Genomic DNA, 10,842 nt, shown 5'->3' with positions numbered 1-10,842 from the left:
AACCAAAAAAACCGAGCAAACTAGAATGCTATTTGGCCCTAAAGAGAGAGTACACAGTGGCAGAATACCTGACCACTGTGACTGACCCAAAATTAAGGAAATCTTTGACTATGTACAGACTTAGTGAGCATAGCCTTGCTATTGAGAGGGGCTGCCGAAGGCAGACTGGCTCTCAAGAGAAGACAGGCTATGTGCCACACTGCCCACAACATGAAGTGGAAACTGAGCAGCACTTCCTGACCTCCTGTCAAATGTATGACCATATTAGAGACACATATTTCCCTCAGATTACACAGACCCATAAAGAATTCGAAAACAAATCCCATTTTGATAAACTCCCATATCTATTGGGTGAAATACCAGTGTGCAATCACAGCAGCAAGATTTGTGACCTGTTGCAACAAGAAAAAGGCAACCAGTGAAAAACAAAACACCATTGTAAATACAACCCATATTTATGTTTATTTTCCCTTTTGTACTTTAACTATTTGTACATTGTTACAACACTGTATATAGATATGACATTTGAAATGTCTATTCTTTTGGAACTTTTGTGAGTGTAATGTTCACTGTTAACTTTTTATTTCACTTTAGTTTATTATCTATTTCACTTGCTTTGGCAATGTAAACATGTTTCCAATTCCAATAAAGCCCTTAAATTTAATTGCAAAAAAATTGAGAGGCGACCAGAATAAGGTGAGAGGGGTCTGGGACAAGGGGTGTGTTCGTAAATTCAATCTGGAGTGCCAGAGTGCGCTCAGGGCATTTGTAAATTCACAGCATTGTCAGATTGTCAGTTTGTAAATTCAGAGCGTTCAGAGCGCACAACGGCAGTCAAGCACCCAAGCTAAGTGGCTAACATCGTCTAGCTTGCAAGCTACTTCCAGAAATAAATGAGAGAACAGCTCACTCTGACCATTTTATTTGCCCAAGCAGAGCTGGTTAGGCTGTTTTCATGTTATCTAGGGCGTTGGTGACTGCAACTGTGCTGCTGGTGTAACAGTGTAGGTTCCGTCCCTCTCTTCGCCCCAACCTGGGCTCGAACCAGGGACCCTTGCACACATCAACAACTGACACCCACGAAGCATCGTTACCCATCGCGCCACAAAAGCCACGGCCCTTGCAACGCACGGGGAACAACCACTTCAGGTCTCAGAGCGAGTGACGTCACCAATTGAAACGCTATTAGCGCGCACCAGCGCTAACTAACTAGCCATTTCACATCGGTTACACTCACCCCCCTTTTGACCACCTCCTTTTCCGCAGCAACTAATGATCCGGGTCAACAGCATCAATGCAACAGTGTAGGTTCCGTCCCTCTCTTCGCCCCAACCCGGGCTCGAACCAGGGACCCTTGCACACATCAACAACTGACACCCCACGAAGCATCGTTACCCATCGCGCCACAGGCCGCGGCCCTTGAAACGCTATTAGCGCGCACCACCGCTAACTAACTAGCCATTTCACATCGGTTACACTCACCCCCCCTTTGACCTCCTTTTCCGCAGCAACCAACGATCCGGGTCAACAGCATCAATGTAACAGTGTAGGTTCCGTCCCTCTCTTCGCCCCAAACCGGGCTCGAACCAGGGACCCTTGCACACATCAACAACTGACACCCCACGAAGCATCGTTACCCATCGCGCCACAAAAGCCGCGGCCCTTGCAACGCAAGGGGAACAACCACTTCAGGTCTCAGAGCGAGTGACGTCACCGATTGAAACGCTATTAGCGCGCACCAGCGCTAACTAACTAGCCATTTCACATCGGTTACACTGGCAACAACTTAATTACGCTTTATTTTGCCAACGTTTACTGACAGCGGCCATATTCAAAGTGTGTTGTGCGTTTGTACATTCATGAGTTATTCTGCGCGAGAATGTTCTGAAATCAGAGTAGATAACCATTGAATCGCATGACTATACCATTTGGCTAAGAATTAAGTAAATAATCATGTCAATAAACGTTGGGTAGTTAGTTAATATTCTGCCTGGCAAGTTCGATGTATTAGTAGCCAACTAACGTTAGGTAACTAGCTAACATACGGTATATATTGCTGTAATGCTATGCGGTTTGTAAGGATAGCGTAGCAAACAAATTGTCAGTCAACGTAACTTATTTGAAAAGGTCAGTCAACGTAACTTATTTGAAAAGGCATTACTTTATTACATTTTTTCAAAATGTTCTTAACATTTGTCATAATTAGTTAAAGCAATTAATTTGTATCTGCTCTCGCCGGACTTCGGCTGCATATTTTCTGCCATTTTCTTCAAATCTGAAAAGTTATGAATCCACACCCATTTCCTGAAGAATGGCATGAGCTTGGGTGCTTGACTGCGATTGTAAGGTCAGAATGCTCAAATCAACCATACTCCTCCGCCCCCCGAACATCCAGTGTGCGCACAAACGGACAATGCTCTGAATTTATCAGCACACTCCCGCACTCCGGATTGAATTTAAGATCACACCCGAAGAAGTCATAAAATGTCAAACTACTAATTTGTTATGCTTACTAGATAGCAAGAGGTTGCATAGCAACAGCATCAACTGGTAGACGGATGAAGAGCTAGTAAGCTCAAATGAAAGGATACCATTTGTTTACAGTATACTAAAATGAACTAATAGTATATAGTATACTCATTAAGTATGTAGTATACAGTATGTTAGTATGGGTATTCAAACACAGCTTTCGTATTTTGGCGAATTTAGTACGTCATCCGGGAACTTTTGGCATACTAACTATATCCATATTATGACCAATAAGCATACTATATACTCAATCCACGTCACAATAGTACGGTTAGAATCAGTATTCGAACACAACTCAGGTCTGGGTTCCATTGGCGCAGGCAGCCGCAGAATAACAGGTGGCAAGTCCGGCATTTCTACTTAATAATATTACGTAAATTCCAGAAAGGGAAGTGGCTCCTTTGGAATGTTATCAGAAGTTATCTAGCTAAACAAACAGAAGAAGGGAAACATGGGAACAATAGCAAGTCAATTAGGGAAGGATCTGCTCTCAGAATATCAGGTGACAAAAGATATCTAACGTGAATTAGATATCTAGCCAAGAAAGTGTGCAAAACAAGTTGTTGGCCATTGTAGTTACTAGGTTAGGGAATAACTAACCAAGTTGTTTTTAGCCAGCTGGCTATTTATCGTTACTTTTTGCCCTCATAAAAGAGTCGCGGCTCAGCTTGAATTATTGCCTATATTAACTAGCGAGTGCATTTTCAGCTTTTGACGACTGTTAGCTAGCTAGTAGGACAACGTGTTGAGCACATTGCAAGTGACAAACTGATAAAAGCAAGACGTTGTGGTAAAAATATGGAATGTGTGTGTAGTATTAGAAAATAATGTATCCCTTCCAGGAGCTGATATTTCTTACAAAACCAGAAATTCTGTTGTAAGTAACTAGCTTTATTCATGATCATTTCAATTGACTGATACTGTTGTTTTCAATATCCTATTTGATACAAATACAGTATATAAATACATAGGCTCCATTTTGCCAGAGCTTAACGTTCTTGGCAACTGAAATTTACAACAAAATTTGATCGGCAAGATGGATTGTTTGAACTAGGTTGGAATGGTTTGTCATTTTAGATGTATTGTTAAAGGGACTTGATGAACAATCAACATCCATACAGGCAGAACTAAGTTTGTTTGATGCTTCTTTTCTGTAGGGCACACAAGCGATTCAGTGAACTGCTCTCCAAAGAGGACAGAAACCTCACCAGTGTGCCCATGGAGAAAGTCCTTTCACTGCCAGAACTCAAGGTGACAAGATTGCAATTGAAATTCTACTCCATTACTAATACGTGAATGTTGTTACAAATCATTGTAACATGTTGGATTTCCTTTCGTCCCTAATGTTTATGTTCTGTCCCCACCCTTTAGGCCAACCCTTTCAGGAAAAGGATCTGCCATGTGTTCTCAACATCTGATATGAAAGATGGAAGTCTCATCTTTGAGGACTTCCTTGATCTCTTGAGTGCCTTCAGCGATTCAGCTACACTGGAAATCAAGTCCCACTAAGCATTCCGCATTTTTGGTAAAACAATTGTTGGTAATTCTTGGGGTATATGTATTCATGGATGTCTGGTAGTGTGTGGGTGGCTGGTGAAAACATAAAATCGGAATTTTTGAAGCTGGTGAACTGTTTGACTGAAGACACAAGGCTTACACCTGAAGAGATGAGGCAGCTCATCAGCAATGTAAGTTTACAGATTAAGGCCACTATTGGTTCTCCCAATGTGAGCCTACCTCAAGGAAGACCTGCTGTGTACGATATAGTCAGGTCTGCTTTGTATGATTTCAAGTCTCCGTCTGCAATATCCAAGGGTAAAGCAACTACTTATTTACTTTTCAATATTACAGATTCTCTGGGTCAGATATAGACAAAGATGGGACAGTAAATCTGTCAGAGTTCCAACATGTTATCGAGGTCACCAGATTTCATCAGGTGAGTTGAAATCTGATTAGAATATCTCTCCATAAGCGCAACATTTTAACTATGTACCCCCCCTCTAATATTCCACGTTTTTCTTCAGTTCTTTTAAGATTGTGCTGTGAAGTCTACGAATAACACACCAGGATATGGATGCTTTGGATTCTGTTCTATTCATACTAAGAGGACCTCTTCTATTTTTTTCATTGTAATACTAATAACTTTGAGATTTTGCCTTAAATTATACGGAGTGGCTTCCCCCCACCCCCAGACTAAAGGTTCCTAAGCTTCTGGGTGTGTGCGGATCACACACTGCGCATGTTTTTACCTCTACTTGACGCATACATTTGTGTTGTCTCTTTCCTTTCACATTTCTCATTGTTAATCGTGAATGATAGAGATAATGGAGTCTTTTTGTAGGCACCAACTTCTCCGTGGTTCGTTGGACAAAGCCTAAGGGGAAATGAATGGTGTTTTTGGATAAACGGCCAAAATAAGTTTAGGTAAACACGGGCTTAATGGTGATTTTGGCGTTTATTCCAAAACCCTATTCTTTCCCAATTCATTTTTCACATAGGGATGGCTGAACGAATCAAAGGTAACTAATTTCCTGGGTTTTAGGACTACAAGCTGGCGAGCTCTGATAATTCTTCAGGTTTTTACCGGTTAAAGGTCCATGCAGCATCTGCATACCAACCATTTGATCTCATCAGTTTCATGGGATATGCATTTAGATCTTCTTGTGTTGTTGTTTCGAATGATGGGCTAGTGGGCAAATTTTAGAGCAGATGTTAAACTGTAGCATAGTTTAGGCTGTGTTATTGCTTATTTTTTTTGTCTGACTAATGTCATACTATTATATTCGGTTCTGTTTTGTAGAATAGTATCATTGTGATCTTGCAGACATTGAATCAGCTTTGATCAAACTTTATTAAAAACAAGCACCATTAGCCAGAGTAGCCTGTTCTATATGAATAGAGCAGAGTGTGCGTAAAGTAGAGAACAATTTTTCCGGGGGTGAAAAGGTTTGGGAAAAGTCTGATCCACAGCCTAAATTATTACTCTGTAGATTAATATTTTCTGTTTGAAAATGTATTTCTACATCATGTCAGTGCTGTCTTAACTGTTCAAGTTTTTTACATCTATAAATAGCTATAATAAAAGTAATCAAGTCTTAGTCACTGACTTCACTTTATTTGTCTGAAAAAATAAACAGCTAGTCAATCAATCTGTGCACCGTCCTTAGTGCTCAACTCCTACAGGCAGTTTTTCTATTCTATGTAGTCCTTGGTTACAGAGGATTAAGGATATTTGTGTCAGGATGGAGAGAGGGGTCCTCTTTGATAGCAGAAACAAAAGTGTTCCATGGTCCACACACTACATCCACCACACGCAGCCCCTGGTCCTTGAAAAACTCTACCTGTCTTGGCTCGTCTGAACTGTTCACAGTCCCCTGTCCCAGCTGGCCGTATTCACCTGAAACGGTGGCAAATGCAAAGCGTGTAGCCGTGCATATGAGAAAAGGCCATGTCTATCCATTCATTGATATGAATTCCTAGGTGAAATACATAATGGCTATTTATTCAATACACAGGCCTACTCAAAGCCACGTAGACTAGAATATTTGACATTTAAAGCTTACCCCAGCCCCAAGTGTAGAGATCACCTGTACCTGGAAAATAAATAGAAAAACATACTCAGTGTCATCTCTCTAAATTAGCAGTTTGAGGCAGCTTGTGTGAAGGGCTCTTACTTGTGACTGCGGCAGTGTGACGCGACCCACAGCTGATCTTGCTGACCTCACATGACTTAGTAACATCCACCAGGGCTGGGAAGGCCTGTATTGATATGAACACCTCGTCATTGCTCTCCTCTTGATCTTCACATGTGCTGGCACCACCTAAACATACAGCAGTTCAGATAAACAATATTTACACCAGTCCAGAACCTCAATGTAGGTGTTTTGCAACGCAGCCAATTTGGGGTCTTTAAGTATCATCCATTTGCCTGCATGAACACTGAATATTAAAACAAGCTGAGCTGGTGGGTCTGCCCTCCCAAAATACAACACAGATTTCAGACAGGCAGACCTGTGTCCTGGCTCTTCTGCTGCTCTCCTCTTAGGGCTCGTGATGGCAGTCCCACCTGGCCACTCTCATTCCAGCCCCACACGTACAGGTCTCCCCCAGCTGTGGACCAGACTGGTGATCACATTGACTGAATAGTGTAATGCAAATGTAATGCAATCACTACTTTATCATTCTTTTGTAAGTTCCATCCATCCCATCCCTCTTACCACTGGTGCAGACAGAGTGCCAACCCCCGGCGGCCACAGTGCTCATGGGCATACCCATTAGTGCCTCCATTGCTCTGGGCTCCTCCTGCGGGCTCAGGTCCCCATGTCCCAGCTGCCCATGGCTGCCAACAACACCAGGGAGCAAGGTTTTCAGAACATTTAATACAGATCCTATGCTGTCGTTAATTTTGCCATGTCTGATGTACCCAAAATAGTAATCAGTAACCTATGAAAGGTGTGCTGAAAAAATGCCTATTGACTAAACTGGTGTACAGGATTTGTTAATTCAATTACGAAACATGACATTTGTTGTCTTCACCTGCCTGAGCCCCAGGTGTAGATGTCTCCAGAGGCAGTGAGGAGGACTGCGTGCTCTGTGCCTAATGCCAGGCTAACAGCCAGTAGTTGTGGGGAAAGTGGGCGGTAAAAGGGAGGGTTGGAAGCTATGTACCCTCCTGGAACTAATGGGAATGCTAGTGAGGGCCCTACAAAACACAAGAATACATTATGATTACAACATTATTGAAATGCAACTTGATTAGAGCTTCATTATATTTGCCACAGACCTGTACATGGACCTGAGTAGGGGAAATAACATTTACTTAATTCTAGGGGTTGTGGGTGGTACCAACTATGCTACAACTCCAGTCAGTATGAATCAATACCAGTATTATCTGGAATCACCATACTCCACCCTGGTTTCTTCTCATTTCGCTCAGAGTTCCAGCACTCTACTCTGTCTGTGAAAGACAGGGCCAGATATCCCTCGCTGATATGTGCATCCTGGCACCCTCGGCTTTCCTCTACACAGCCGCCACAACCTCTCTGACTGGGGGTCCCTACTCCAAAACCTGCCAGACACAGCCTTCCATCACCTGAAACGTAAACAAATGATACAGTTAAGTGGAAACTTTGAAACAGTCCATGTAGGTTGGCGAATTGAGGTACATGGTTGGAACTTCATTGATACACTGGAAACTGGTTCATGCAGTTTTCAACCTTTCACTGCGGTCTCTGGTTGAGCGGGCTGCAGACTTGCAGAGTTACAATCACGAGAAGGCAGCCCTTACAAAAAAATATAGCCGTTTTTAACTGCAGTCGATGGTTATTTTGGACGCAGGATTTGTCAGCATACTGCAGTTATACTAAGCTCTAACTGCAATCTATTTTCGTAAGGGATGATCGAGTTGAGTACTCTACTCACTATTTGAATGCAGAGCTGCTCTTCGACTCCAACTCGTCCTGATCTGCGTATCAACATTGCTATTATGTTGACAGATTTGGACAGGCTCCTCTTCCAGATTCCGACAAACAATATCAATAGAGATTGGATATGTTACGTTGGCATCTCCGGCACTTTCCCCATCAGTCAATTTTTCATTCGCTCGTATTTGCCCAAAGCCGTTGAAGCCAAATCCAAACCAATTCATCAGCAACTCTGCGTTTCGCGGTAGCGTAAACAAAACAATACGTACAACGTTGCGATCAGTGCTACAGATAGAACAATGAGACAGATACTTCACCGGATGTATAAATGTGAAGCATCCGCTTTGCGTTTCCAGTCATTACCAAATATGGTAGTGAAAGGAAACCCACTGGCCGGCAGTGGGAGAAGATGAAACGAGATGGGTTTTGGCCGACATTCTGCAAATTCTCATGATGAAACATTTGATCTCAATTGAATTTTCTGTGAATTTTCTGTTCCCAAAACAAAAATCTGTTATGAACAGAGTGGACTAAGTTTTGTTGACTTTACCCTTTGGCGGTTGGCATCCAATATGTTGCATTACCGCCCTCAACTGGACTACAATATAAATCCATTAGGCTATACTTTAATACTAATACACACACACATATATAGAAATAAAACACCCTTCCAACTAACCCTACACTCATTAAAAACCCACTATACCATTCAGCTACTTTGACCCTATCTGCTCCTGCGCCATGCCAAAGGCCTGGGAGGACGGGACACCACTACTCAACACACCCTGTAACTCTTCTGAAGTCAAATCTTGAATATCCAAATACTTTTCTGCAGCTGCCACCACAACATCTATTTTCTGTGATTTACGTTCCATTTCTGCGTTAGTTAATAACCATTGCTATGAAAGCTAAGAAACCAACGTTACAGAAGCATATATCATTGGTTGGCCTATCCCTCTGTGCTGGCACAGATCTATTACTCACAGGGATCCTAACAGGATCCCTCACCCATCCTCTACTTTTTTCACTGCCTCAGCATACAACACCTGCACTACTCTAACTCTAGCCACCTCAACCTGCCTCTCTCCCCCCGGACACTTCCGATCCCCAGCAACATGGGCACTGCTACAGTTGACACACAACTTTATCCACAGAAACGACACAATCCTTTATATCCCATGCCCTCCTGCACACTTCCCACATCTTGGAATCTCCCTCCTACAAACTGCTGCTACATGACCGTACACGTTGCACCTGAAACAGCGCAGTGGATCCGGCACAAAAGCTCAAACAAGATAACTGATATATCCTAACTTGACTTTGTCAGGTAAAGACTGACACAACTCAAAAGGGCTGACAGTGACTGTTTCACAGCGCTCCCCACCGGGTCTGGGTTGCACCAAACAGCAGGCATCACAAACACCAGGAATCTTCAACTTCACCTTTACACTTAACACTACCCCAGAAATCATTCCTTTCAATGGTGCAGATCTTGACCCAAGTAGCGTGACATAGAGCGTCCACTCCCTCTGGTCATAATAAATACAAAGAAATTTCACAAGTTCACAACAGGTTACCTTCACTGATTCAAATGCACTCACCTCCTTTCTCATCCACCCTGAAACCAAAAATGGATCCGCTAAAAAGCAAGGATCCCCTTTCTACAAAAATGTCACTCCTACTGGACCAGATTCTTCTTTATCATGTCCATTGATGCCAGGCTCAGGTTTCGAGTTCTTCAACACAATTTCACCTCCAGAATTCGGTCTGGCGCACAGCTCACTCTGTTTGCACTTGACACCAGTCTTCTTCAACACCCTATCTCCATTTTTATCGCCATCTTCCTCAAATTAAAATCCAAACCTCTGCTTTCCTCATTCTCTTCGACCTCTTCTTCCTATTTGTTCCCTCTATTCCTCCTCAGAAATCCACATTTTGTGTCCTTGTCCCATTATTCCTATTCTCCCGACTTTGCTTGAGGCCTGGTGGTATCCGGACGTAACCTCATCTCATAGTCGTCCTGCTCACCTCGGAAACGTGTCTTAGCTGGGTGCCGACATTTGTAGAGCATCTTCCTGGTTATTTTCAGCTCTTGCCTCCAGCTCCATACGCTGCTGGAGATGGGTGTGAGAGAACTTGATCCGTTCGATTGTGGGAGGTCAGATCAGTGTATTGAATGCATGCTGTGCAGTTGTTCGACGAGTTGAAACTAATTACATATTAGTTAGCACTGGATTGCTGATGCTATTCCTTTATCTTGCTGACATTTCTTCCCCTCATGCATTTCCTTTGCATTCCCTGACAATTTCTACAAGTGTTTAATGTTTCCAACATATTATTTATGTTGTTCTATAATGCACAGAGAAACACAAATTATTGACTTGCACCTTCTGATAATATGGATAATTTTTTCTTCCCTTTCCTATTTCCACTAGATTTCCAATGTCTCAGTTATTGTTTGTAAACCAAAACCACCAAGACTTTAGAAGGCTGTCTGACAAAAAAACTTGCAATGTTAATACATCTGAATGATTTCATTAAAAACGAATCCATTGTATCTAAATCATTTCATCACTAAAAACTGCATCTAGCCTTAAATATTTATGTTCAATTTCTGGATTATGGAAATCACAGGAGGCTGCTGAGGGGAGGATGCTCATAATAATGGCTGGAACTGAGTGAATGGAATTACATCAAACACATGGAAACCTCTTTGATACCATTCCACTTATTATGTTCCTGCCATTACTACAAGGCCATCCTCCCCAAATAAGGTGCCACCAACCTCCAGTGATGGAAATTAATTTCAAAGCAAGAGGTTTCAACCAATAATGAGTATAAACCTTAGATGACTGACAGGGGGCGCTGTATTGAAGCTACTGCCAACTTG

The 10,842-nt window shown here is 42.4% G+C and overlaps 1 protein-coding gene and 1 long non-coding RNA gene across 4 annotated transcripts; one reads left to right on the top strand and one right to left on the bottom strand.

The window, feature by feature from the left end:
* The first annotated feature begins 2,805 nt into the window (after positions 1-2,805).
* On the top strand, positions 2,806-5,627 carry LOC106561300 (uncharacterized). Its single transcript, XR_006757052.1, has 4 exons — positions 2,806-3,780; positions 3,901-4,054; positions 4,381-4,465; positions 4,554-5,627. It is a non-coding gene; the product is annotated as an uncharacterized LOC106561300 (long non-coding RNA).
* Positions 5,623-8,265, bottom strand: rccd1 (RCC1 domain containing 1). Of its 3 annotated transcripts, none has more exons than XM_014125095.3 (9): positions 7,951-8,265; positions 7,746-7,811; positions 7,412-7,621; positions 7,066-7,231; positions 6,747-6,868; positions 6,541-6,651; positions 6,204-6,350; positions 6,093-6,122; positions 5,623-5,926 (listed from the first exon to the last, which is right to left on the bottom strand). In XM_014125095.3, the coding sequence occupies exons 1-9, from the start codon at positions 8,174-8,176 to the stop codon at positions 5,742-5,744; spliced, it is 1,263 nt and encodes a 420-aa protein (XP_013980570.1). In that variant the 5' UTR covers positions 8,177-8,265; the 3' UTR covers positions 5,623-5,741. The 3 variants fall into 3 exon arrangements, with proteins under 3 accessions (XP_013980570.1, XP_013980571.1, XP_013980572.1); XM_014125096.3 differs by having other exon boundaries at positions 6,541-6,639; XM_014125097.3 differs by lacking the exon at positions 7,746-7,811.
* Positions 8,266-10,842: the final 2,577 nt, after the last annotated feature.

The sequence above is a fragment of the Salmo salar genome, chromosome 10 (genome assembly GCF_965601325.2).
Source record: "Salmo salar chromosome 10, fSalSal1, whole genome shotgun sequence".
In the NCBI taxonomy this organism is placed as follows: domain Eukaryota; kingdom Metazoa; phylum Chordata; class Actinopteri; order Salmoniformes; family Salmonidae; genus Salmo; species Salmo salar.
Note: the sequence above shows the minus strand (reverse complement) of the source record. Positions and strands in the feature narration are given on the sequence as shown.

Coding starts and splice junctions, on each gene's coding strand:
- rccd1 (XM_014125095.3), bottom strand. CDS start 8,176: ATGAATTGGTTTGGATTTGGCTTCAACGGCTTTGGGCAAATACGAGCG. Junction 6,351..6,540: donor GCAGAAGAGCCAGGACACAG/GTCTGCCTGTCT, acceptor CTGTATGTTTAG/GTGGTGCCAGCACATGTGAA. Junction 5,927..6,092: donor TCTCTACACTTGGGGCTGGG/GTAAGCTTTAAA, acceptor CCACCGTTTCAG/GTGAATACGGCCAGCTGGGA.